Source organism: Melanerpes formicivorus, unplaced genomic scaffold (genome assembly GCF_026170545.1).
Source record: "Melanerpes formicivorus ecotype bairdi unplaced genomic scaffold, bMelFor1.0.p_v2 SCAF_3, whole genome shotgun sequence".
NCBI classification, from domain to species: Eukaryota; Metazoa; Chordata; class Aves; order Piciformes; family Picidae; genus Melanerpes; species Melanerpes formicivorus.
The window spans coordinates 24,705,478-24,730,451 of record NW_027142355.1 but is presented as its reverse complement, the minus strand read 5'-3'; the positions used below and the strand labels follow the sequence as shown (position 1 = coordinate 24,730,451).

Here is a 24,974-nt window from a genome sequence, read left to right as displayed (position 1 = left end):
TAAAATATTTCTTTACTGGAAGAGTGGTCAGGCATTGGAACAGGCTGCCCAGGGAGGTACTGAAGTCACCATCCCTGGAGGTGTTAAAAATGTGTAGACATGGTACTTTGGGATATGGTTTAGTGGGCATGGTGGTGTTGAGTTGATGGTTAGACTTGATGATCTTAGAGGTCTTTTCCAACCCTAATGATTCTATGATTCTGTGATTCAGTGATTCTATGATTCTACAAACCTTCCTCCAGCCACTGATTCTGCACGACTTTTGGTTTGTCTTTTTGTCTCTGCCTACTTACGCTTGTCCATCTACAATGAGAGACAAGTAACTCCCCTCCCATGGAGGCCGTGCGAGTCACGGCAGTGTTGTCACTGCAGCAATGCCAGTTTTGGGAGCAAACACTGACATCTTCCAGGAGCTGTGCATATGTGCAATGGTGCTCTCTGCTTCTCTGGACATTTCTCCATAAGATTCATGTCTCCAAGATGAGTCATTTTCATTGCTGTTACTACTGGATGATTTATTAACCAAAGAGCTAAATACAGGCTTTAGCCATGTCGCTGCAGTTCTGCCTCTCCATGCCAGGCAGCACTCATTAAAATCCATCACCACATCTACTGCTGCATTAAGCAATATGCTGAAGGTTATGGACAGTTCACACATTTTATGATCTGTGGCAAGCAAGCGTCTTCTCAGTGACACTTCTCTACCTATTTCTTTGTCCTTCTCCTTCCTTCTGATTGTCATTGCTGGTAACTTGCCTGTGAGCATGCAGGTTTGAGGATTCATGACTAAAGCAATTATGAAAATATTACATTCTAAACCCTGTTGGGTTGGGGGGGAGGGGTTGTTTGTTTCTATTTTTTTTATTTTATTTGTTTTACAGTAGTGAAAACCTGTGGTTAAAGGGGTATTACACAAACCTGGGCAGAGTCTTAGTAGGGAAAGGGAGCAGCCACCTCTTAAAGTGAGAAATTCTCTGGCATACCTAGAATCATAGAATGGTTTGGTTTGGAAGAGACCTTTCAGGGTCATCTACTCCAGTCATTTTGCAAGGAGCAGGGGCATCTTCAACTAGAGCAGGATGCTCAGAGCCCTAAACAGCCTGACTTTGAATGTTTCCAGGGATGGGGCATCTACCACCTCTTTGAGTAACCTTGGCCAGTGTTTCACCATCTCAGTGTAAAACATTTCTTTCTTAGATCTAGTCTAAATCTTCCACTTTCAGGGAGACTGTCACCCCTTGTCCTGTCACAACAGGCCCTGATGTAAAGTCTGTCCCCATCTTTCTCATAGATTTAACTACAGGAAGGCCACTAGGAGGTCTCCATGGAGCCTGCTCTTCTCCAGACTTAACAACCCCAAGTCTCTCAGCCTGTCTTCGTATCAGAGGTTTTCCAGCCCTTTGATCATAGTTGTAGCCTCCTCTGGCCCTGCTCCAACAAGTCCATCTCTCTCCTGTGCTGAGGACTCCAGAGCTGACCCCAGTACTGCAGGTGGGGTCTGAGCAGAGCACAGGTACAGAATCCCCTCTCTCCACCTATGGCTGAACTTCTGGGATGTGAACACACATTGCTGGCTCATGTCCAGCTTTTCATTCAGCCAGTGCCACCTGATGGGCTGAGCAGAGAAAAGACTGATTGCCTTAGTAGTCCTGGAGGGTCTCTTTCAGCATCTGAATTTGTGGTACCCGATAAATGACCCTGGGTTTGAGAGGTAATTATTAGTATTCTCTGTATACTGCAAGAAATTGATGGTGCCTAGGACCAAAGATATGGCCTTCAATGATTCCTGGAGCTGCATTTGCTTATGGGATGCCTGAGTGCTGTGACAGCATCATGTTAATTTTAGTGTTTATTTTCATACCAGAACACTCAAGGCTACTCCTGAGCTGTGCAGAATGGCAGGGTTGAGTCTCAGGCTAATGGCAAAGCACTCCATAATCATGCTGCTGCACAGTATCTGCAGAACCCTTGTTCCTATGCTTGGTGTGGCTCGGGTGGAGTTTTCTTCAGAGAAAGAGACTTATTTTGGAATAAACTCAACTACTTTCTATCATTTTTTTTTCTGCCTCCCCTCTCCCTGTCTTTCTCTTTCCTTATTTCTTTTTCATTTCTTCCCTTTTCTTTTGAAGACACTCTGACTCTTTTATTTGAGTTTTTCTTTTCATGTTCTTCTTAGAAATGTTATTTCATTGTTGGCTTGAATTTTTCCATGTACTGAGAGAGAGAGATGTGGAAGGGAGAGCCAGACAAAAGAAATATTCACACAGATACAAAAAGGGAACAGAGAAGCCCCAGCTCTGTTAGAGCAGGTAGCAGAGGACATGGACAATAAGGAAGGAGTGCTACAGATATGTCTCCATCATGATTATTTCCTTCCCTGTCTGAATTTACATTCAGTGGGGAACCGCTGTGACACAATGAGACTCTGCTCCAAGGGTCACCTGGCTTTAGAACCAGCTGTATGAGCTTGTTTGCAAATTGAATCCACCCCTTCAACAGAGATTTTTACTCAGCAGAGCTGCTGGATGAGACACGGAATGTAGCACCTGCATTGCAGACTTGGAGAAGGTCCAAAGGAGGGTGGGAGGACGTGTTGTGATGGTGTGTCCCTGAAGGAATGCTATTCTGCCAGCAGATCTTTCTGTTGGTGATGCATGCTAGACTAAGCAATCATTCTTGGCTTGTTTTCCTTCATAAGCTTCAAGATGAACCCCCTCCCTTTGTACACTAGGCACCAATGAGCTCAAAATTCAGCTCTTGCAGAATAACTTCTGCAAAATGCAGGATTTTTCCTGCTTTTGCACAGGGTAGGAACAGGAAAAAGCTTTAGCTCTTGGCTTTCCACTGCCTGACCCCTCAAGATTTACACCTGGGATCATGAAACATCTTAAGCAGGCACTTTTCTAAGTGTCTCCAACTTCATTTGAAGGATGCTATAAGGACACCCAGGTGGGACCAGCCTATCTGATGGTGTGTCAGTAATGTCATAGCCAGCACTGATGGTGCCTAGGTGCTTGGTCTAGTCAATAGCCAGCTCTGTCTCTCCTCCTGTCTTTCCTGGAGATATTTCATTTGATAACAGCAATAAGTCACTGCAGGCAGTGTGCTCTGGGACAATTATTGTACTTGTCAAGTGGTTTGAGACTCTCAGCTCTGGGCTTTGTCCTCTATCACACCACCCAAGGCATGCAATTATCACTCAGAGAGACCCTACCTGCCATTCCTTATTGCACTTATGATAGCTCTGCCGACAGTCTGGGCACAGAGTGATGGGAGGAAATGAAAAGGCAGAGAGGTAAGGAGGCATATAAATAAGTAAGTAAAAATGTCAGCAGGAATGGCTGAAATTGCAGGATCTATTAGTGCAGAGTGCAACCTCCCCAGTGGGAAACAGTGGGAACCCCAGCACTTGCAATCAGCCCAGTATTAGCAACATGTGGCATGAGGAGGGAGATGGGTGAGAGATGACCCACCTTTACCATGCCAGGATCATTGCCACTAACTGCTTCAATGCTTCAGCCAACATTCTTGCTTGGTGTGACCCTACCCTTTGCCTGGCCTTAGCACACACTGATTTTAAACAGCAAAATCCCTTCAGATAATTTGTCTCAAGTCCATCCTGGGTTTGTGTGTTGTGAGACTTGGGATGGTCCAGCAGGAAGTGCAGTCTAGCTAGGGATAGGTAAAGTAAATATATTTGTCACATCATTCTACTGGAGCCAAAGATATCAGCAGCATTTGACTCTGTGGCTGGCTCACACAGTAGAGTGACAAAAAATAAAATCAAAGAACAGAAAAGCAGACCTGGGGAATAAAATAAGGGATCATGGGAAAACACACTTGTGGGTGGCCAAAGGAAGGCAAGCACAGGGCTGTAGGCTGTACATTCATGCTTCAATTATTGTGATGCATGATTATTATTTATCTACACTCAAATATCATGATGTGGGCTTTATTATCCTGGGTGATACCCAGACACAAAAGTTCAGTCCAAGCTTTGGGAAGTGGAGTTCAAAGAGATGTGATGACTTGGGCAAGAAGTTGTTGAATTAATGATGATTTTAAAGACCTATTTCAACCAAAATGACTCCATGATTCTAAGTTTTCTACCTACAATTTAGGGCTGGGAAACTGATGCAAAGAGGGATTAAACAGCCTGAAATTGCACCAGGGGAGGTTTAGTTTGGATATTAGGAAAAGTTTCTTTACTGAAAGTGTGGTCAGACATTGGAACAGGATGCCCAGGGAAGTGGTGGAGTCACCATCCCTATAGGTGTTCAAAAAAACATGTAGATATGGCACTTTGAGAGATGGTTTAATGGCCGTGGTGGTGTTGCATCAATTGTTGGACTCAATGATCTTGGAGGTCTTTTCTAATCAAAACCAATTCTGTGATTCTAAGTTTCTATAATTTGCACAGGATCATACAAGGAGCTGGTAGCAGAGCCAGGTACAAGGAGTCAATCTGCAGGTTGGAGAGGTACACAAATGTGGTGTCAGGGAAAACAGACTAATGCTGAAAGGTTGCTAAAATGATGCTGTTTGAGATGGTTCCCTACTATTGGACACAGGATCACAGAATCATTTTGGTTGGAAAATACCATTAAGATCATCAACTCCAACCATCCTCTCAATCTACCAGGTCTGGTGCTAAACCATGTCCCTCAGCATCACATCTCTGCATCTTTTAAAATCCTCCAGGGTTGGTGATACAAACACCTCCCTCAGGAGCCTTTTCCAGGGTTTAATAACATGGCAGAGGTACAGAGGGGAAATATCATGTAACTGCTCTTGGTTTGTTACCCTGAGTGTGCCCAAGACAAACTATCAAAGGGCTTTACCTTCTGATACAGTATCCCAATGGGATGCGGCAAGATGTCAGGCATGGATATGCATCAGCTCTTGGGCCCTCAGTGCAAGGAAGATATGGACCTGCTTGAGTGGGTCCAGAGGTGGGCCACATAGATCAGGGTGGTGGAGGACCTCCCATATCAGGACAGGGTGAGAGAGTTGTGGTTGTTCAGCTTGGATAAGGGAAGACTCCAGGGAGACCTTCCAGCAGCCTTTCAGTACTTAAAGGAGGGTTAGAAGAAAGATAGAGAGAGGCTTGTTATCAGGGAGTGTAGTGATTGAATAAGTTTGAAATGGATAGAAGTAAGTTTAGATTAGATATTAGGAAGAAATTATCTACTTTTGATGGTGGTGAAACACTGGGACAAGAAAGTTCCCCAGAAAGGTGTGGATGCAAAGGACATGGGGCAATGGATGTTAACTCAAGCACAGGAAATTCTCAACATGAGAAAAAAGGTTTTTGCTCTGAGAGTGATGGAGCACTTGAATAGGCTGTCCAGAAAGGTCATGGAGTCTCCTTCTCTAGAGATCTTCAAAACCCTCCTGGATACATTCTGGTGTGATTCGCCCTAGGTGATCCTGCTTTTCAGGGGGCTTGGATTTGATGATCTCTGGAGGTCTTTTCCAACCCGAGCATCCTATGAGTCTACGCTGCATCCCGGGAAGTGTTCAAGGCCAGGTTTCAACCTGGCTTTGAGTAACCTGATTTAGTGGAGGGTGGCAACCTCGGTGACCCCGTGGCAGAGGGATTGGAACTATGTAATTTTTAATGTCTCTTTCAACCCTAAACATTCTATGACTCTATGGCTTGCACAAATTATGTGGCTTCAGAGGTGTGTGAAGATGAATTCCTGTAATGCAGGGTGCCTGTAGTAACAGGATCCCCAAAGCAGACAGGAATTTGCAGATTTCAGTATCATTCCATGAAGTCAGCTTATTTTTGCATATCTGTTTTAGGACTGGCCACTGATTTTGGGGCTGTCCTCTCAGCCTGAGCATAGTGAACTTCCACGAGAGAAACAGTCAGCATATTTATAGTAGCTTTTGTACAGTATGTATATCCACTAACATGGCCAAGTGATGTGATCGGGTCAGGCCATCTGGCAGGGGTATCAATAGTGGCAAAGAGTTTAAGAGGCAAAAAGCTGGTACTTGGGAGTTCAAACTACATTCTGCTATTCCTGCAGATTGCAACAGCCCCTTCTAGAAGCTTTTTAGCATTTCCTGGTGAGAGTCAGTCTGCCTTTCTGGAAGGGCAGCCTCTCTTTCTCAGTGTGAGCCTCTAAATTGCATGTAATTTTCCACTTTAATTTGATTTCCATGGTGAGAATCCAGGTTTAGCCATATTAGTAGTCAGGTTTACATCTTTTGAGCAGTTTTGCCTATGCTAGAGAAAGTTATGCAAAGCAATGTGTACGTACATGCCCTAATGTCATGGATGCTCTTACCTGTAGTATCCAGGAAGCTCTGGTGTCCTAGAGATTGATACATCATCCCTTTTCTCACCTCTGAAATGTATTTCCATCTTGTTGTTATAGCTGGGCAAATCCTTTTCAAAGACCTCCATTGAGTTCAGTGAGTGGAGAGTCACAATAAGTTAGCAGCTCCTGTGGTCTGAAAAGGACAGAGAATTTGCTTGCAGGTACCTTACAAATGGCTCTATTTGGCTGCCATGCAGCCCACAAAATGGCTGAGTCACAGCATTAAAGAATTCTTTTGACACAAAGAAACCTTTAAGATTATTGGGTCCAACTATTAACCCAGTACTGTCAGGTTACCACTAAATCATGTGCCTCAGCACCACATCTACAAGTGGCAGACTGGGCACTGCAGTAGGAGCAAACTCAGCCCAGCTCCCAGCTGGCTTCATCTTTGGAGCAATTCCATGGGGATCCTGCTGTTTATTCCCCCACATTTGTTTCCAATTCTGGATCAAGTCTGCCGAGTTAACAAGTCTAATATGTGTTTGCCCTCAGTGCTGCAGACAGATAAGATCTGAAATCCCAGCTGGGCTCCTGCTGCTGGCACTCAGATCTTCAGTGGGATGAAAGGCTCTGGGAGACTCCAGCTGCCTGTCCCTTGGCTTCCCTCTCTAGGCCCTGACAGCTAAATCCCAACACACACATACATGAGGCTCTGCTGAGACAGAAAGCAATGCTTTCTCAGGCACCTGCAAGCTCAACATCTGACTTAAGGGTGATCAGTGGCTCTGCAGAAATGCTCCTTCCCATTCCAAATCAGCATTTGCAAAATATTGTGCAAAGCAGGTATTCACAAAGCTCTGGAGTGGCAGAAGATTTCTGGATTCAGTTTTGGGCCCCTTGCTGAAAGAAAGACATTAAGTTGCCGAAACATGTGCAGAGAAGAGCAACAAAGATAGTGAAGGGTTTAGAGAAAAGTCTTATGAGGAGCAACTGAGGGAACTGGGGTTGTTTAATCTGCAGAACAGGAGGCTAAGGGGAGACCTCACTGATCTCTACAACTATCTGAAAGGAGTTTGCAGTGAGGTGTGGGGTGTTCTTTCTCCTCCCCAGTATCAAGTGATAGAATGAGAAGAATGGCAATTGCACCAGGGGAGATTTATATTTGGTATTAGGGAAAAGAAAAATATTGAAAGGATGGTCAGGTATTGGAATAGGCTGCCCAGGGAGGTAGTGGAGTCCCTTGAGGTGTTCTAAGAACATGTAGTCGTTGCACCGTGGGACATGGTTTAGTGCCCATGTTAGGTGAATGATTGGCCTCAATGATCTTAGGGGTCTTTTCCTGAAGAAACCATCCCATAATTCCATGGTTCTGTTAATTGTTCTGTGTTTCATAGGTGTTCTTCTTCTCACTCCTTTCCCCATCCTTGCTCCAAAAAGCTGTGAAAAGCCAATGCTGTGAGTCCAAGCGACTCCACATCATCTTGCATCTCGCTGGCAGTGACACGGTGTCACAAAAATGCTAATATTGAGCAAGACTGTTGGATTCATATCTATTGTGAAAGGCTCTGCTAACCTGCAACTGCTCTTTACTTCCATGGTAACCACAAAGCTTATACCCATAAATACCTTAAAACTAGATTGTAATCACAGGGTCTTGAATATTGGTGGCTAATTGTGTTTAGTTTGTCCACAGAGAAATTTCCGTTCGACTAGCACTCACTCTGCTGTAATGGACAGAAATCGCCAGATATGATTTACTCTGCAATTAGATGTCAATTAATGGATACAGAAAAACCTTCATCTAAAAGGCTCAGAGCTTTGGCATCTCTGTGGAAAAAACATTCCGAGACTCTAAATGATGGGAAACTCTTTAGTGGTCTCTAAGATGTGCCAAACCAAATCACACAGCTTACTGAATTATAGTTAACCCTGTAGTGGGGAAAGCATCTTTTTCTTTGTATCAACCACAAATACTGGCTGGAGCAGCCTTATGGAGAAGGATTTATGGGTGCTGGTAAGTGAAAAACTGAAGATGAGCCAGCAGTGTGTGTGTGTAGCCCAGAAGGCTGATGTGTATCCTGGGCTCCATTATGAAAAATAGGACCTGTAGGTGAAGAGAGGTGATTCTGCCCCTCTGTTCTGGTCAGATCCCATCTGCAGTGCTGTGTCCAGATCTGGGGTCCTCAGAACAAGAAAGACATAGACCTGCTGGAGCAGGTAAAGAGGAGGCCACAAAGGCATTCAAGGGCCTGAAACACCTTTGGTATAAGGACAATCTGGGAGAGCTGGGGCTATTCGGCATGGGGATCACTGCAGAGAGACCTTATTGCATCCTTCCAGTACTTAAAGGGGGCCTATAAAAAAGTTGAGGAGGGACTCTTTATCTGGGAGTGTAGTGACAAGACAAGGGATAATTATTTCAAATTGATAGAGGGTAGATTTAGATTAGATATAAAGAAGAAGTTCTTTGCTGTGAGGGTGTTGAGACACAGGAACAGGTTGCCCAGAGAACATGGAAGTATTCAAGGCCAGGTTGGACAGGTCTTTGAGCAGCCTGATCTAGTGGAAGGCCTTTGACAGACTAGATGACCTTTAAGGTCTTTTCCAACCCAAACCATTCTATGATTCTATGAAAAGTGGGAGCTAGTCCCTTTTTAAATCCCGGTGCACTCAGAGATTCCTGATCTCAGAAGGGTAGATCCTGATGCGCACTGTGGTCAGTAAGAGTAGGAGACATGAAATGTGTTTCTTACTTTTGGCTTGTTCCTATTCTGTCCTTTAAGCAGCCATCTCCTCTCCCATTATGAATCTTTTTCTCTTTTAGTGAAGCATTGGATGGAAGCTGTGGATGGAGGTGGGCAACTGGGTGAACCCTCTGTGAACTGGTTTCTATCAGAGTGCTCTCTAAGCAGAGAGACCCTCCAGAGATCAGTTTCCATTTCATTTGTTAAAATCAGATCTTTGTACTCAGCTGTGCCTGACAAGTGTTTGTTTAGGTCTGTCCAACTCTCTCAGAAGATTTCTATGCCTTTCTTCTTGCTGGAAACTGAATCCCCTCTTCTACAGCTGAAGCCTTTCTGTTTCTGAGTAGGGAAAAACAACTGCCTTCTGGGGCTTATGTATGGAACAAACTCTATCTGCTACATCCCCAAATGAGGTTTTGTTGGGTTTTTTTGGCAGCAATATGGCATTGTTGATTCACAATCTGTGCTCTTCAGTAGTCCCCAGACACTTTCCTGCAGCACTGGCCAGTCACTCCACTTCCATATTTGTTTGCATTGATTTCTCCTCCTGAAGAACGCTCAGTACTTGCCTGGATTAAATTTCACTTTGTTGATTTTGGCCCCGTTCTACAATTTGTCAAGTTTGTTTTGAATTCTTGACCCTGCTTTTGGATGTTGTTGCATTGGTGCCGTTCATTATAACATTAGTCTGTCATCCAAGTCAGTAGTGAAAATAGTGAATAACTCTGCATCCAGAACAATGCTCCATTTGTGATGCCCTCCCAACCTGACATTGAATTATTTGACTTCTTTTTGGCAGCTTGTACATGCATCTGAGGGTGGCTTCTTTTAGATCCCATTTCCTGAGTTTGTTTATGGGAATCTCTTGTAAGGATTATAGCAAATGCTCTACTAAAATCAAGATAAATCACATCTGCTGCCACCCCTTTATCCACAAAGCCATTAAACCTGTCAGAAAAAGAAATTAGATTGGGTTGACACAATTTGTTCTTGACAAATCTATGGTGGCTGATTTTTATCACCTTATCATCTTGCAGGTGCTTATAAATTGATTGTTTAATAATTTGATGTACTTTCTTCTTGGGAAGCCAAGTTAGGCTGACAGGTCTATAATTACACAGAACCTCGGTTTTCCCTGGTTTTAAGGTATTTCCATGATATGCCTGCTCCCTGCTTCCTGAGAACTCAACAGGTTTTTCCAAAAGTTTTAAAAAATACCTCTGATGTACCTAACCTTACATATATGCTCAGAATCCCAGAATGGTGGGGATTGGAAGGGACCTCTGGGGATCATCTAGTCCAACCTCCTCTCTGCTACGGCAGGTCCACTTAAAGAAGGTTGCACAGGAATGCGTCCAAGTTGGTTTGACACTCTCCTGAGAGGTGACTTCAGTCTCTCTGTACATCCTGTTCCAGGGCTCAAAGCATCTATGGATGTACTCAGCATCTATGAAGTGCACAGAAGAGTTCTATTCATAGAATCATGGAATGCATCAGATTGGAAGGGACCCTCAAAGCTCATCTTATCCAACCCCTCTACAATCATCAGAGAAATCTTTTACTAGATCAAGTGCAGGACCCCGTCAAGTCTGACCTCCCTTGAGCAATGTGTTTGGGTATTTCACTACCCTATTCCTATTACCTTGTTCCTGTATTCACTACCCATGTTGAGTTGGTAGACCCACAATGCATGATGTGCACCTTAGAAGTGCACCCACGAATTGGCAAAAGGTCCTTCAGAGCTGTGCTCAACAGCTCAGCAAGAGGCAGGTTTCCAATATAAGCCCCATCACATGCAAATACGCTTAAATCATGGAATGATCAGCTAATGGCTGTAGGTTATAGAATCATAGAACTGTCAAAGTTGGAAGAGACCTTCAACATCATCACATCAAACTGCTCACCTAGACATCGCGATCCCACTCCCACTCAACCATATCCCTCAGTACCACATTCACATGACTTTTAAATACCTTCAGGAACAGTGACTCCACCACCCTTCTGGCAGACTGTTCCAATACCTGGTAACACTTTCTGTGAAGAATTTTTCCCTAATATCCAACTTGAACCTTCCCTGGAACAACTTGAGGCCATTTCCTCTTGTTCTGTAACTTGTGCATATGAGAAGAGATTGACCCCCACCTTGCTCCAACTTCCGTAGAGGACAATGAGGTCACCCCTCAGTTTCCTCTTCTGAAAACTAAACAACCCCAATTCCCTCAGCCACTCCTCACAAGATTTGTTCTCCAGACCCTTTACCAGCTTTGTTGCCCTTCTCTGGACTGGTTCCAGCACCTCAATGTCCTTCTTGTAGTGAGGGGCCCAAAACTGAACACAGTTCAAGATGTTGCCTCACCAGTGCCAAACAGAGAGAGAGCATCCAGTGGCTTTCTGACAGGTAGTGGTGGTTAGGGAGGTAGCCGAAAGCTCCATTTCTCTCGTTCACAACTTGCAGCACCACTTCTTAATAATAATGATAATAATAATGATAATAATAATAATAATAAACAACAAACCAGGTTGGAAGAGACCTTCAAGATCATTGTGTCCAACCCATCAACCAATCCAACCCACCTAAACAACTAACCCATGGCACCGAGCACCCCATCAAGTCTCGTCCTGAACACCTCCAATGATGGTGACTCCACCACCTCCCCAGGCAGCCCATTCCAATGGGCAATCACTCTCTCTGTATAGAACTTTTTCCTAACATCCAGCCTAAACCTCCCCTGGTGCAGCCTGAGACTGTGTCCTCTTGTTCTGGTACTGGGTGCCTGGGAGAAGAGACCATCATCCGCCTGTCTACAACTTCCCTTCAGGTAGTTGTAGAGAGCAATAAGGTCACCCCTGAGTCTCCTCCTCTCCAAGGATAAGCAACCCCAGTTCCCTTCTTGACTCCTTGCATCCCCTCCCCACCCGTGGCCACCATGTTAAATCTGGATTTGGGATTTTATTTTTTTTTTCCTTTTCTTTTCTTTCTTTTTTCTCTTTTCCTCTCCCACTTCTAGTATTCGTACGAAGGGATGGAGATTAACAGCCTGCCAGTGGAACTGACGGTCGTGTGGAACGGGAATTTCAACATTGACAACCCAGCACAGAACAAAGGTAAAGAGTTATTTCAACTTGTCCTTGGAAGCTGTAACCTTAGCAACGGGCTGCATCGCTCCCTACACTTAACAAAGCCACCACCATCTCCCCGTGCTGCCTGCTGCATACTTGTTCTCTGCACTCTACACATTACCATTTTTTTTGGTGTGTGCTTGATGTTCCTCCCCATCTCAAACCCCAACACTTCTCTCTTTACACCTGAGAAATATGACTATCCCTTCCACTTGTGATGCTTTCTCTCTTCCCTCATCATCTTCACCTCCTGCTTCTCCCCACATTTTTTGTGTCTTGTTTTTATGCCTTTCCTTCTCCAGCTTTCTTCCTCCCCTTTATTTCTCCTGCAGTGATGCTTTTCAAGTTAACATGCCAGGAGTCCAGGCGCTGTCTGCTTGCTCAGAGGCAATGTAGTAATGAGGAGGGGAATGGAGAGGGGGAGGAGAAAGGCTGCAGCTCACCATGGGCAAAGTTGGAACAAAATGAAATGATAATGGCAAAGGACAGAAAACCACCCCCTGCCCAGAGACTGGCTCTGTTTAACTCCACCAGTGTCACAGAGCTGATGTGCCCCTCACAGAGGGATATTGCATCTCCAGCTGTGACCCTGGGGCAGGCATTTTTGCTGGAGATGGTGGTCCGTTCACGTTTTCCTCATTACCCTCAGCCACCCTGAGGTCTTTCACTCAGGCAACCCCTTCTTTTCACCTGCAGCTCAGACCTTCAGACTCTTCTCACATCACCATGTCTCAAAAGTTTCTCCCTCCCTCATTTTACCTTTTCTCAGAAACTTTCTACACATTTTCCCATTCCATCTCTCTCTCCATCAGGTACTCCCATCCTCCCCTCACACCATTGCACGCCCACCCTCACACTGAGGGGTAGTGGGTGAGGTTTTCACCAACACCTCACTGAACCTGGAAAGCAATACAGAGGGCAACTCTTTTTCGCATGACATGACACCTTCCTGTCCTTCTCCTCCTCCACCCATTTCTGTGATGTCTTTCTCTGCTGGCCTGAATAGCCAGTGGGTTGAAATAAGCAGTCTGAATGCAAAAAAAATGCCTCTTCTCCCTGATCCTCTCCCCCCCAAGTCCCCCTTAACCCCCAACCCTCCCACCCCCAATTTTCCACCTTTGTTTCCTCTTTTCTCTCTCTTTTTTTTTATTGTTTTTTTGAGGGGGGTGGGTTTGGGTCTTTTTTGTGTGTTGAATGTTAAATCCACTCAGTAAACATAAGAGGCAAGGCCAGAGAGCCTTGTCTAGCCCTGGCATCCAGCAGCATGTCACAGCTCATGTTCATACTGAAAACCTCTCTCCATGCTGCAGCTGTCTGCCCTCTCTTTTGCCCTCCAAGCTGTGCCAAGGCATTGCCAGGACAATGCTAATATTCATGGGTTCAAACAGTGCCATGACCTGTGCTGGCCTTAAACAGTGTGGGCTGGAGGTTGGAGTTTGGGCACTTATCCCAGTCCCGCTTAATTTTCTACTACTGTTACAGCCTGAGTGTTTCTGATGCAACATGGTCCACACCAAGAGTGTAAACCTTTTGGGGCAGTACTGAGCTGTCCCAGTTGGTGAGGAGAGAAAATCTATCTCATAATCATGATGATTGTGTCTTGGGCATTTCTTTGCTGGTAACAAAAATCAGACCAGGGAACAAACTCTTCTCCCAAGTGACAACTGGTAGGACAAGAGGAAATGGCCTCAAATTGCACCAAAGGAGCTTTTGGTTGAACATTTTGAAAAAAAATTCTTCCCCAGAATGGTTGTCAAGCTCTGGAACAGGTTTCCCAGGAATGTTGTAGGGTTCACCATCCCTGCATGTGTTTAAAAAGCTGTGTAGCTGTGGTGCTGCGGGATATGGTTTTGTGGTGGACTTGGCAGTGCTGGGTTAGTCATTGGAAGTGGTGATTTTAAATGTTTTTTCCAACCTAAATGATTCCACTATCCTGTGAACACAAGAAACATTTGTGGTGCTTAGTCTTTAGTACAAGTTCTTGTGTTATTCCAACCCAAACGTTTTTAAGCAATGACTAAAAATAAAATTATGAAGTGGCACTGGCTGGTGGCTATCCCAAATGATGATATCATGTTTTAGGTCAGGAAGAGAGCTTAGGCATGTGCTTATGGATATATCACAGGGAGGTATATCACATTCTCTTGAGGACACGGCTTCATTTACCATCATAAATGTAGTGGCTACAGACAAACATAAAACCCTGGCAGAGCTTTTCACAGTGCTGCAAACAAGCAGGTCTTCTTCCTTGGAAAACTGAACTGTGAGGGGCAGAGGCAGGATTAGACCCAGTGTCTTTCTCCAGGCAGTTGCACTGGGGTATGTTGCCTTCAAACAAACAAGATGCCACTCCTTTCATAGCCAGCATCTCTTGGGCTGGGACTGGTGGGCTGAAAAGCTGAACTAAGCCAAGCCTACTGAAGTGCCTGCAGATATTCATAGCATCATAGTATCAGTCAGGGTTGGAAGGGACCACAAGGATCATCTAGTTCCAACCCCCCTGCCATGGGAAGGGACACCCCACACTAGATCAGCCTGGCCAGAGCTTCGTCCAGCCTGGTCTTAAACACCTCCAGGGACGGAGCCCCAGCCACCTCCCTGGACAACCCATTCCAGTGCTTCACTACTCTCATGGGGAAGAACTTCCTCCTCACATCCAGCCTGAATCTCCCCACCTCCAGCTTGTATTCACTGATAGCACTGCAAGCAGAGGAACTCAGCAAAGTTGAGGAAATCTAACAGAAAGTTAAGGAAAGGGCTGCATCCCTGGAGTCCTGTAGCACGCAGTTATTGACAGCTGCTTTGCAAAATTTTCTTGCACCCAACCTAGAAAAATAATTTTTTTCTGAGCTTATGTTGGTCAATACTTGTTGAGTTTTGGGGTGCAGGTGTGAGAAGACAGACAGAACTTTTCAGGATGCTTATCCAAAGGCTTTGAGCTTTGGCACTGTGCATAGCTGTAACCACAGAAAATACTTTAGTCACCTACAGACACAGTGGAACAGAAGCCCAAAGGGAAAATGCCCCATCTTACAAGAATGTGTAGACATGGCACCTCAGGTTTAATGACTGTTGTTGTGATAGGTCAACAGTTGCACTCAGTGATTTTAGAGGTCTTATTTCGTAGGAGGACTGCAACATCTCAAGGCTTTATTTGGAAAAAGCTTTGACTGCTTCTAATCACTCAGCAGCCCAAGGTGGAGCTAAAGCATTAATCAATTGCTGTCTGTATTAGAGGGGCATCAACACATAACCTCAAAATGCAAAGCAGACAGAATTTCTGGAGCAGAAGGAGGGAAGGCTGCTTCAGCTTCATAGTGAACATTGTGGATTTATTATCTCTTAGGATTTCTGTTATGGAAACCTGGATGATGTCACCTTAGCATCCAGTTCTGGGTAGTTTCACACTAGGAAAACCCTAAAGCTTAAGTTGTGGTAGACCAACTCTAGAAAATGATTGTAGGTTGAAGAACTGATGCTGAGAGTGATTGTAAGGGACACTGTATGATGTTTGGTTTCTGAAAAAGAAAAGAATGGAGGCCAAATTACAGCCCAAGCATTTTTCTCCCCAAATTCCTTCTTGCAGCCCATCACTCTACTGGGGACAACATCCTTCCTTCTCCTTTCAGCTTGCAAAAACATCTTCTACTAGGGATGAATTCTGACAAGAGCAGCTTATTTACCCCCTTGCAGAGGTCCTGCCTGCCTCTGGGATGAACAGCCCAGAACACTTTTCCCTCTCTCAGTCCTCATTCTGCTCTCTCTCTGACATCCCACCACTCTCCCATGCTATCTGTATCTCTCAGGTCCTCTTTATTTTTGTTCTGTCCCTCCAGTTCACCTGTACAAGTGTGGGGCCATGCGGGACAGCTGTGGACTCTGCCTGAAAGCTGACCCAGACTTCGAGTGCGGCTGGTGTGAGGGACAGAGCCAGTGCACGCTGAAGCAGCACTGCCCAGCCCAGGACAGCCAGTGGCTGGAGTTGTCCAGCACCAAGGGCAAATGCACCAACCCCAAGATCACAGATGTAAGTCACAGGTCTATGAGAAGCTGGAGTATTCTCTCTTGTACCCTTTTCTTGATTTATTTTCCTGATATGCTTTATGATTGGTGAGGGGAAGGTCAAGGCTGAGCTCTGCTGGGTCAAACAAAGCCCCAGGCACCCTTGGGTATGGTGGTCTTCAAAAGTAGTACACAACTTCGGGTGTCTATGACACAGGGGTGGGCAGAGTGTCAGAGTTCCCACCACAGTCAATGTGGACATGAATCAGTCTTACAAACACAGTCTGCTGGTGCAGTCTAAGGAACCTTGTAGTATCTCACCTGCCCACACAAGGTGTGACATGAATCTTTAAGGAGAATGGCCTTCTAGAGAAACATCTGAAGATAAGCTGTTCTGGGGCATCTAAAATGGGTGGGTTTAGGTTAACCAAACTAGCAAAACTGTCTCGTGAAACAGCCTCTCTGGCCATCCTGGCTGAGAAGACAATGATGAGTGATCCCAGAGTGGTTTGAGCTTTGCTGGCAGAAAGTCAAGGGAGGGGGCAGGCTGTAGTTTGTGCTTTCTTTCAGAATGACTTGGGCAAAGTCAATGGCCAGAATAGAGCAAGACTCCACTGACTCCAGAAGAGTAACAATCTTGATTACCCAGCTGACTTCAATGGTGAAAGAGGTCCCTATAGTGCGAACAAAGCCTGGGATAGCTGTCAGCTTCACTCTTTGAAGGCTTGAGGAGGAGTCAGGATCAAATCTGAACTAAATGAAATCTGGAATTGTCCTATTAAGTGATAAATAGAGAATGAGGGCTAGGCTGGAGAGAAGGACCTGCAGAATAATGACATTCTTTAGAAGGTTTACTAATAATTGTGTTGACTGGGCCAAAGGAGTAGCTGGGGAAAGGTGCACAGGGGAGACTAGAAACATGATAGAGAGATGGAAAAGAGGGAGAGCAGGCAAGTGTTTAAAGGGGTGTTGTAACAAAGATGGGGACAATCTTTTTAGCAGGTTCTGTTGTGATAGCACAAGGCATGATGGTTTCAAACTCAAAGAGGGAGATGCAAGCTAGATCTAAGGAGGAAATTGTCTACAACAAGAACAGTAAAACATTGGCCCAGGTTGCCCAGAGAGGTGATAGATGCACCACCTCTGGAAACATTCCAGGTCAGGTTGGATGAGTTTTGAGTAGCCTGATCTAGTTGAAGATGTATCTGTTCACTGCAAGGGGGCTGGACTAGATGACCTTTAAAGGTCTCTTCCAGTCCAAACCACTCTATGATTCTACAAATTCAGGCCTGAACTCTGAAAGGATTTTTGGCTGATGACTTAGGATACCTGTGTTATAATGGCACCATTGTCAGGATCACAGGAAGCAGGACAGATCTTAACCTTGAAAATAGCAACTACAGCTTTACCAACTGCCTCCTGCTTTAAGCATTTCTCAGTGAGCATGCATTAGTTACCATGAGTACCCTTCCAGTATGTCTAGGGCCATATTCAGCAAATAAGAAAATAGGAAAGAACAGGAGACAAAGAAAACAAAGGAAAATGCAAAAGAGGACAATCCAGCCTCCTCAGTTGTGGTTTAATATGAATAATTAGGTGGGTCACTTTCCTAGGCAGCAAGAAAGGTTTTTTTTCCATTGTATGTGGTTAAGAATCAAAAAGTGTGGCTGTTAAAGACAAGCCCTAAGCCAGTGTTCTTGCATGAAATTTTTCTGAAAGAAAAGGCTGGGTAGAATCTGGATTTTCCCCAGATGCCACTGAAAAGAATACCTCTTACTGTGCTACATCCAGCTCCATGCCATCCATCAGTTCCCAAAGTACTCACTCATTTAAACTGATGGACTGCCAGGCTCATTCTAATGTTTCCAAGAGGGAGGTCTCCACCATGAATTTATCTTGGGCTGGTAATTTTGAGCCCATCTGAACCACCTGAATCTGTGAAACCAAACCCAGACAGCTAGAATTAGTAGCTCCATCTGAAAGTTCAATTTAGAGACCGTGAAAATTTTGGGGAGCTGTGGAGAACCTTTTCTGAATCTTTTCATATTCTCAGACCTTGGAAAGATTCAGAAATATTGCACAGATTTATAGAATTTTGTAATGGGAGGATGATGGATGACCAGAAAATGTAGAAGTCCAAAACACAAGGACCTAGCCATGCATTTTTGTGATGTTCTGAAGGTCCACTGCCTTTTTTTTCCCCCCATGCTTTGAGCCCAACCCTTCATCTCCAATCTCTTTATGAAGTGCAAAGCACTCATTCTCCACCCTACAGCTCCAGAGGGAACGTACTTCTAATTCTGCTGGCATTTCCTCCAACAGCTCCCAAAGCTCAAACAGATCATTGCAATATTCACTCATGAAATATTCCAACTGTCTGGTGCAATCACAAGGAGCTCTTGGAAAGTCTTTTTCTGAGCCATTAGCATGGAAGTAATCTCAAGTGACTGGGTATATATTGCAGCTAATGGTAGGTCTGGAGCACATATATTCTGGCGAGGAGCCAGGACAGTATCTGTGCTGGTGAAGGAGGAGAAATACCATGGGTACTCACACTTGCACAGGCAGGCACACATACCCAGCACAGAGCTTCCTATAACCTCTACTTATTTACTAGCTCTTGCATTTATATTGCCACTCAGTGAAATTAAAGGACTTACAGACTCACTGAGCCACAAAACCTTCTGTAAGAGTGACAAGCTGAAGCATTAGGCTATTATGAGTAGAGGCCATAAATTGTGATGTGGTGTTACAGCTCTTAAAGAAAGGTCTTAAAGAGAAAGCTGAGGCTTCTTGGCAGCTTTTGTTTCCTTGTCCTGGCAAGGACTGGCAGTTCTCATTCCGTGTTTTTGCAGTGTGTCCAGAGGAGGCCAACACAGTGGTGAAGGATCTAGAGCATAGACCTTGAGGAGTGATTGGGGGAACTAGGGTTTTTCAGCCAGGAGTAAAGGAGGCTGAGGGGAAACCTTCTTGCTGTCTACAAATCCCTGAAAGTAGGTTGTAGTCATTTGGGGGTCAGTCTCTTCTCTCAAGTAACAAGTGATAGGACAAGAGGAAATAGCCTCAAGTTGTGCCAGGGGAAGTTTAGGTTGGACATGAGGAACAATTTCTCCCCCAAAAGGTTTGTCAAGCCCTGGAACAGACTGCCCAGCAAAGTGATGGAGTCCACATACCTGAAGGTATGTGTAACAGAGGGAGGGACATGGCTTAGTGGTGGATTTGGTACTGCTAGGTTAAGAGTTGGCCTTGGCGATCATAAAGGCATGTTCCAAACAGAACAATTCTGTGGTTCTATAGAAACAGGCTTCTTTTCTCTCTCTGTGAAAACAGCCCAGTAACACCTCCTTTCTGTACAAATCTATGTCAGTGTGATGAGCTGGGGGTAAGATATCTCCCACGTGCTCCTTGGAGAAACCCAAACCTTCCTATTTTAAGGTAAAAAAAAAAAGGAAAGAAAAGAAGAAAAAAGTAGGTTTTGAAGCTGACTTTTACAAATTACAAATCTCATAGGTGGGGGTTCAGAGGTGTTGCGCTGGCTTAACTCCAGAAAGTTTCTTGTTGATGTTTCTTCAGTCTGTTGTGGTTCAACCCCAGCCAGCAACTCAGCCCTACAGAGCTGCTGGCTCACTGTCCCCACATAGTGGGATAGGAGAGGGAGTCAGAAGAGTAAAAGTCATGGATTAAGATAAAAACCGTTTAATAAATAGAGCAAAAGCTGCAAACACAAGAAAAATGAATCAAAGTATTTGTTCACCAATTCCCATCACAGGCAGGTGTTAAGCCGTCTCCAGGAAAGTCGGGGTCTATCATGTAGCAATGATTTTGGAAGACAAATGCCATTACTAAGCATCCCTCCTTTTCTTCCTTCTCTCTCATCTTTATATGCTGAGCATGATGTCATATGGTTTGGAATATCCTTTTGGTCAGTTGGGGTCAGCTATCTGAGCTGTGCTCCCTCCCAGCTTCTTGTGCACCCTCAGCCTACTCACTGGTGGGGTAAAGAGCTGAAAAAGTCTCAGCACTGTGTAAGCACCTCTCAGCAATAACAAAAACATCCCTGTGTTATCATCGTTTTTCTCAGCCCAAATCCAAAACACAGCACTCTACCAACTACTAGGAAGAAAATTAACTCTCTCCTAGCCAGAACCAGGACAGAGTCATAGCAAGAAAAAAAAATCCAGTGCTTTAGACAGAAGGAGGATGAAGATATTTCATCTGATTTTTTTGGTGATGTCTGCAGTGTAACATTTGTCTCAAACTCATGTCTACTACTAAAGAAAAGGACTTTTCTTCTAGCAAGATGTTCATTGCCACCATTACACCTCTTTTAATCCAGGATAATGAGATTAATTGTAGGAGAAAAACTGTCATCTTTTGACCTGCTAGGAGATGTGGCACCCATGCTAGCAACTGCTGTCAGGCATAGGTGAGCCCTAATTATCCATAGACCTACCTTTCTAGACACCTGCTTTACTAGAACAGGGGGAAAGTATTTTATGGCAAGTTTAATAGCATGAAACAAACCCAAAATATTCCAGGGGGACCTCAGGTCTCTTCCAAAGTGTGCCTAATACATAAGGAAATAAACTAAACTAGGGGAAATTTATTTTATCTTTCCTTTTTCATTTTGAGTACGTATTACATTGCATTTGCTATGGAGATGTATTCCAGCCTTCCAGCACCATTCATGTAGTGTTTTATCAGGAGAGGATTAACTGGCATCAGAAAAATAAGCATTTCATGCAGAAAACTTTGCTTCAATAGGTATTTATTAATGATTCAGAATAAACATATTTTTGGAATTGCCATTTTTGGAAAATAGCTCAAGTTTTCAGTGTTGAGTCTCCAACTGAGACAATCAGCATTAGTTTCCCCTGGAGTAGAAATTTCATTTTCATTCTCAATTTTGAAGATACCTTTCTCATTTCCTGGAAGATAACCACAAATGCCTCTCCCTTTCTTTCTCTTTTTATCCATTTTCTACTTGCCTATCAATCTCCTCAACATAAACCCTTCAAAGGTCAAATCTCCAGCCAACCCAAATAATCATTTCACTTGTCAGGTTTATGAGTGTTGTGCTATTTTCTTTTTAGGACTTAAGTATCTTGTTGACTTTTAGAGTAGGAATGAGCCTGCCATGCTTCTGATTTTGTTGGCACAAGCCGGCAAAAAGCCTCGTGCTATTGCTCATCTCTTCTCCCAAGTAACAAGCAACAGAAAAAGAGGAAGTGGCCTCAAGTTGCACCAGGGGAGGTTTAGGTTGGATATTAGGAAAATTTGTTCTCCCAAAAGGGTTGTCAAGCCCTGGAACAGACTGCCCAGGGAAGTGGTGTAGTCATCATCCCTGGAGGGATTTAAAAGACTTGTAGTTGTGGTGCTGGGGGGCATGATTTAGTGGTGACCCAGCATGTTGTGTCAACAGTTGAACTTGATGGTCTGAAAGATCTCTTCCAACCAAAATGAGTCTGTGATTCTACTATTCTAAGAGGTATTTGCCTGGTTTTGGGGACCTGAAACTAGTCTGCTGCAGGAATCTTGTGCTGCAAAGGTTGTGTCTATGTTCTACAAACATACAGGTCAAAGCACTTGTTTATGATTATCTGTGCTATTTGTTTGTTACACTTCCTGGGTTCTCTGTAGAGTCAGAGCAGACACACTCATTCAGGAGGTGGTTCATGGGACCTAAAATAAAATATCCCCCAAATAAAATATCCCATAAAGGTGCCAGGATCTCAGTTCTTTTATTAAAGATGGACCTCCTGAAAATTGACTTCTGGGTGGAAATTATTCTAACCCTGGTGACAGACTTGGTGCTGGGAAGTGATCATGAGCAGCCTTACTCATGCCAGTTTCTTGACCTTCCCTGCCAGTCCAACTGCTACACAAGACTCTAGCTGCCAGCCCTAGATTCCCAGTTGGCAGAGCCATCACCCAGCAAATACAGACCTCAGACAAGGAATTCCCACTTCCTTACTACAGACAGAGCATTGCCAATGGTGCCAGATGGCAGCCATGGCATCCTGAATGGACAGCAGGGAATACCCTTTGAAAGCAACGTTTGAAGCCCATTCCAACCAAGCAGTTGTGTGGCAAAGCATTTGGGCACAGCAAATAATTGGAAGGACAGAACTGAGATAATCCAGGGCCAGCCCCGTGATTTTTGTGTCATTTCAATGTTGAGGAGACAACTTCAATGCTAATTTCCATCTGGTGATGGATGTGATGCAAAATGCTTTCCTTTGTACACAACCCATTTGCATGGACCAGACATAATTGCACAGGGATGGCCAATTCTGGGTGTAGGATGAAGTTCTGCAATGGGAACAAGAGGTGAACTTTAGAATCTGGGTGGTGCTTTGGCTACTACCCAATACAGCCACTGAAGGGCAAGACAAAGTGATCCTTTCCCTTCTGAGACCTGGTGAATATCCAAACTGGGATGCAAACATTATGCCACCAGTGGCTGGGAGAGCCACTCATTTCCTGCTGGGATTCAAGGATGTCCCAGCCCACAAACAGGCTGTCTATGCTCCCATGCCTGCCCTTCTCCCAGCTTTAGCTATCCCATGAGAGAAGCTAGAGCTCTTTCAGAAATACATTCTGGCACATAGCTGCTGTCTCAGTCACCACCCACCTACTCTGTACCTCTTTTGACATGCTGTTTTTCTTGTATCTCAGCTGTTGTTTTGTTTTCAGGTGAACATTTTCAACTGAATTTGTGATGGATGACCAATACCTACCTTCAGAACAAATCAAAAACTGCATGTGCTTTGGGCTGGCAGTTAGGATTTAAAGTGACTGGCTGAAGCAATTTCTGTCCTTTCCTTGTCCTTTCTCCCATTCCTTTTCACCTGTCCCTCTCCTTTCTGTGGCACATGTCTGTAAAGTGCAGAGCTCAGCTACACCACTAGAAACCTCTGCTTCTACCTAAAAAAAACCCTCCTATTTGGATCTGGATGTTTTGTACATAGATGAGAACAAATGAGCTCTGGGCATAGAATTTTGTATACTCTAAGGGTGGGGCATGTGTGAATTGTTTGAGGTGCTGGACTAAGTGATCTATCTCGAGTAGGCTTGTTTCCTCAGTTGTCTACCATTCGTAATTAGGAATGTCTCTAGTGGTCACAAAGACACCTGATACTGCTTCTTCTTTCACCTGAGAGGATGCTGATGCATTTACATAGGTAGTTTGATTATTCTCCTTCTTGGTTTGTTTATCCAGATTAATCCAGTGACGGGTCCTCGTGAAGGTGGGACCAAAGTGACCATCCGTGGGGAGAATCTGGGGCTGGAGTTCAGAGATATTGCATCTCACGTCAAAGTGGCTGGAGTGGAGTGCAAACCACTGGTGGAAGGGTACATCCCAGCAGAGCAGTAAGTTGAGTGTGTGGCAGACAGTGGGCTACAGCACATCTGATAACAGTCATTGCTACCTGCAGGTCTTCTAAGAATGGAAAATGCTATTCCTCACTTACAGCCCAGGAGATAATAATCCCTTTATTACCACATTTGGATTGTGTATTTAGATAATCCTCATGGTATACACCCTGAGGTTATCTTCTGTTTTTCATATGACAGCCACCACAAGGATGTTCAGTTCCATTACAGAGAGTCAGCAGTCCCAAGAAGGGGCTTATCAGGTTCAGGAGTGTTCATTAAGCCTTGCATCTGCAAAGCTGTCTATTGTGCAAGGCTGGAGGACAGAAAGACCCCTAGGGTCAAACCTTAGCTCAGCTATGGTGAAGCTAAGTGAAGCTTTGTTCATTTACACTTGCTAAGCATTTGTCCCACCAAGTGCCAACAAACAAAAGCTCTTTAAAAAATAACTCCATTCATGGTTTGGCTTCTGGAGGCCCTCAAGACAAGATGGGCATAGACCTGCTAGCACTGGGCCAGAGGAAGGCCTCAAAGATGATCAGAAAGGTGGAGCACCTCTCCTGCAAAAACAAGCTGAGCAAGTTGGGTTTGTTCAGCCTGGACAACAGAATGCTGCAGGGAGACTTTATAGCAGCATTTCAGCATCTGAAATGGACCTACGGAGATTGTGGGGAGGGAGTGTTTAGAAGGGTTTGTAGCAACAGAGAGACAAGGGGCAATGGTTTGAAACTGGAGCAGGGTAGATTTAGGTTGGACATAAAGAGGTGAAATACTAGAACTAATGAAACAACTTACCTGGAGAGGTTGTGGAGGCTCCATCCCTAGAGACATTCAACATCAAACTAGATGGGTCTCTGAGCAACCTGACCTGGTTGGAGATGTCCCTGTTCACTGAAGGGGGGTTGGATGGAAAGGCTTTTAATGGTCCTTTCCAACCCAATATATTGTATGATTATATGATTGGAAAGCAGAGGACCGATTAAATCTACACTCCATTCCCCAGCAGTGTGGGCTGTTTGCTCCAATCCCATCTTACCAAGAGCACCAAACCATCCCTTAAACCTTTCTTCTGGATCATATTTTCTCCACAGGATAGTATGTGAGATGGGGGAGGCCAAGCCCAGCCAGCATGCTGGATTTGTGGAAATTTGTGTGGCTGAGTGCAAGCCAGAGTTCATGGCCAGGTCTTCGCAACTCTACTACTTTATGGTAAGCTTCTGTAAGATTCCTCCTTGACCCTGGTGGTTGTTGGGCCTCAGTTCCTTTTGCTGCATCTATCCATCATCCTTGACCATACTAAGCCTCTGAGCTCTTCACTGATTTTCTGAGTTCACCAAGCTGTTCCTTCCATTTCCTTTCAAACTCGTTATAAGCAAAAATAGCTCACCTAATTTATGTTTTAACACTCTAATAATAGTCCAAATGATTAGTCCAGTTACATGCAGACATGGGCCAA

General features: G+C 44.5%; 1 protein-coding gene across 4 annotated transcripts in view; it reads left to right on the top strand.

The window, feature by feature from the left end:
* PLXNA4 (plexin A4) overlaps nt 1-24,974 on the top strand; it is a 553,704-nt gene that overhangs the window by 440,225 nt on the left and 88,505 nt on the right. For all 4 annotated transcript variants that reach the window (XM_068169025.1, XM_068169035.1, XM_068169040.1 and 1 more), the window contains 4 exons: nt 12,028-12,124; nt 15,976-16,166; nt 23,364-23,515; nt 24,610-24,727. In XM_068169025.1, the coding sequence (XP_068025126.1) occupies nt 12,028-12,124; nt 15,976-16,166; nt 23,364-23,515; nt 24,610-24,727 (558 nt within the window). The remainder of the gene's footprint in view (nt 1-12,027; nt 12,125-15,975; nt 16,167-23,363; nt 23,516-24,609; nt 24,728-24,974) is intronic.